The 2,129-nt window shown below is 40.4% G+C and overlaps 1 protein-coding gene across 1 annotated transcript; it reads right to left on the minus strand.

The window, feature by feature from the left end:
• Nucleotides 1-6: 6 nt before the first annotated feature.
• Nucleotides 7-2,050, minus strand: LOC107580369 (wee1-like protein kinase 1-B). The gene is made up of 7 exons (XM_016266082.1): nt 1,873-2,050; nt 1,492-1,760; nt 1,304-1,396; nt 1,116-1,201; nt 847-1,017; nt 588-733; nt 7-451 (listed from the first exon to the last, which is right to left on the minus strand). The coding sequence occupies exons 1-7, from the start codon at nt 2,037-2,039 to the stop codon at nt 295-297; spliced, it is 1,089 nt and encodes a 362-aa protein (XP_016121568.1). The 5' UTR covers nt 2,040-2,050; the 3' UTR covers nt 7-294.
• Between the last annotated feature and the right edge of the window lie 79 nt (nt 2,051-2,129).

The raw sequence follows: 2,129 nt of genomic DNA on the forward strand, positions 1-2,129 counted from the left end.
AAAAAAAAAAGTGTCCATCTTAAGGCAATTCTGTCAGAGATTTTGAGAAGGCACACCTAAATGGTAAGGGCAGATCTGCATTATGTACTCAGACACTAGTGCCTATACAATGCAGAAGGACCCAAGCTTCAGTAAAGCCCATGGTACTTGTCCCAAACAGTATAAGCACTATGTCACAAAACAGTCTGCGCCATCCTTCTGACTACAGACAAATCTGTCTGTTGCCCAAGTCTTTGATAAGCACCACTGTAGTTCCCACTTAGGGCTGATAATCTCCTTTGTCTGGGGTTCAGTTCAATAAATGGTGAGACTAACAGAACGGTTCATCTTTTTCCCGATGAGTCGAGAAGTTCTGGAGCTGGATTGGACTGTGGAACGTGTAAGAACACGGTCTGTGGTCAGAACCCTCTCTTCTGCTGCAGCCTTTGCCATCTGAGCTTTCTTCAGCTCCCTGAGAAACGAAAACCAGAATTTTTTCAGTTCAACAAAAGTAAAATTTCAAACAACAGCATTTGATAGGTCTATAATAAGTAAAATACTTCTAAAACTAGCCTGAAATCTGCCCCTAGAAATGGAATATATCATACTTTTGCAGAAGTGCGTTCTTGAATCTCTCAGCGTTGAGCTCTACACGCAGCTGATCGGCACTCATTCTGGAAGCAGTCAGAAGAACAGGATGTCTGACGAGGTCAGAGGTTGAGGGACGCCGTGTTGGGTCAGGATGGATCATAAGCTGTCAGGAAGATATATGCACATTTTAATCAAGACATCATTCAACGCAGATCTGTCAGAAATAAAAAGCACTAGTGAGAAGTTTATGGGATTAATTTGTAGTAGAACCCTTACCTTTAACAAGCTTAAAAATTCCTGAGAAAGCACTTGTGGGATATGGGGCAGGATGCCTTGTCGGATTTTATGCCACTTTTCTCCATTGGTAGGAAGGGGCTCTGCTCCAGAGGCACCGATTACAGTCAGAGCAAGGGCAAATATGTCTGCCTTTTTCAGGTTACTGTAGTCCTGTGGGCAAAAACAGCAAAATTAGTATGTGGCACTACACAGACCATTGTTACCTGCTAGGAATTTCTTTAAGACCAAGAATAAATAATAGTATATACCTCTTGAAGAACTTCATTTGCCAGGTATCTGCTGTCACCTTCTTCAACTTGTGGATTGGTAACCGTTGTAACATGACCTAGATCACCTGATATAGAAAATATTGTCAATCTCATCCACTTCATAAAGCCAAATATGTTTTAACATGTTACCGTTACAATCATCTGGGCATGTAATTTTAGTATCTTACCTATTTTGTACACCACTCTTGTGGTGGGACCATCTTCTTCATCTTCAAATTCCTCTACACTAGCAGCAGGTTTGCGTGAAATGAATATATTGCCTGAAAAAAAAAATTTATTAAATGAATATATAAATTACATTATAAGTCTAAAACGCATCTAAAAAATGTAAAGGGTGTAACGAGCATATACATACTTGGCTTGATATCCATGTGAACAAGTGCTGTAGAGTGAATGTACTTGAGTCCACGAGAGACTTGCAACAGCAGATCCTTCAACTCCATCTCAGAAAGGAAGTGCATGCGTCTATTGTTCTCAGCAATAACATCAGACAGGGTTCCTCCGTTGCAGTACTCATTCTGGATCAGCATGTGGTCATCTTCTGCCCAAGCAGAATAATACCTCACAACGTGGGGGTGCTGTCCAAGAACTGCATGTGCATATACCTCACGAAGTGCATTTTGCCTATTGGGGGAGAATTCATAGAAATAAACAAAAAGCAGTAAGAATCCCCATTCAATAGTTGGTGTTATGGAGTATATAATAGTATTTAAAAAAAGATGTTATGTTCACTTACTCATCCACAGAGCCTGCCAGGGGCTTTTTGGAGCGTTTGATGGCGTAAATACAGCCGTCCAACCTCTTGACACATTTGAAAACAGAACCAAACTCTCCAGAACCGATCTTCTCCAACTCATGGAATTCAGATGCATATCTGGACATCATGTTGTTATTCTCCATCATTGTGATCCTCTGTGGAAAATATCAGTTTTTATTAGACACAAAAATAAAGCAGTATTAACTAGAAGGCCAAATAGGAATGCACCAAAATTC

The sequence above is a fragment of the Sinocyclocheilus grahami genome, unplaced genomic scaffold (assembly GCF_001515645.1).
Source record: "Sinocyclocheilus grahami isolate Dianchi unplaced genomic scaffold, SAMN03320097.WGS_v1.1 scaffold32266.1, whole genome shotgun sequence".
Lineage (NCBI taxonomy): Eukaryota > Metazoa > Chordata > Actinopteri > Cypriniformes > Cyprinidae > Sinocyclocheilus > Sinocyclocheilus grahami.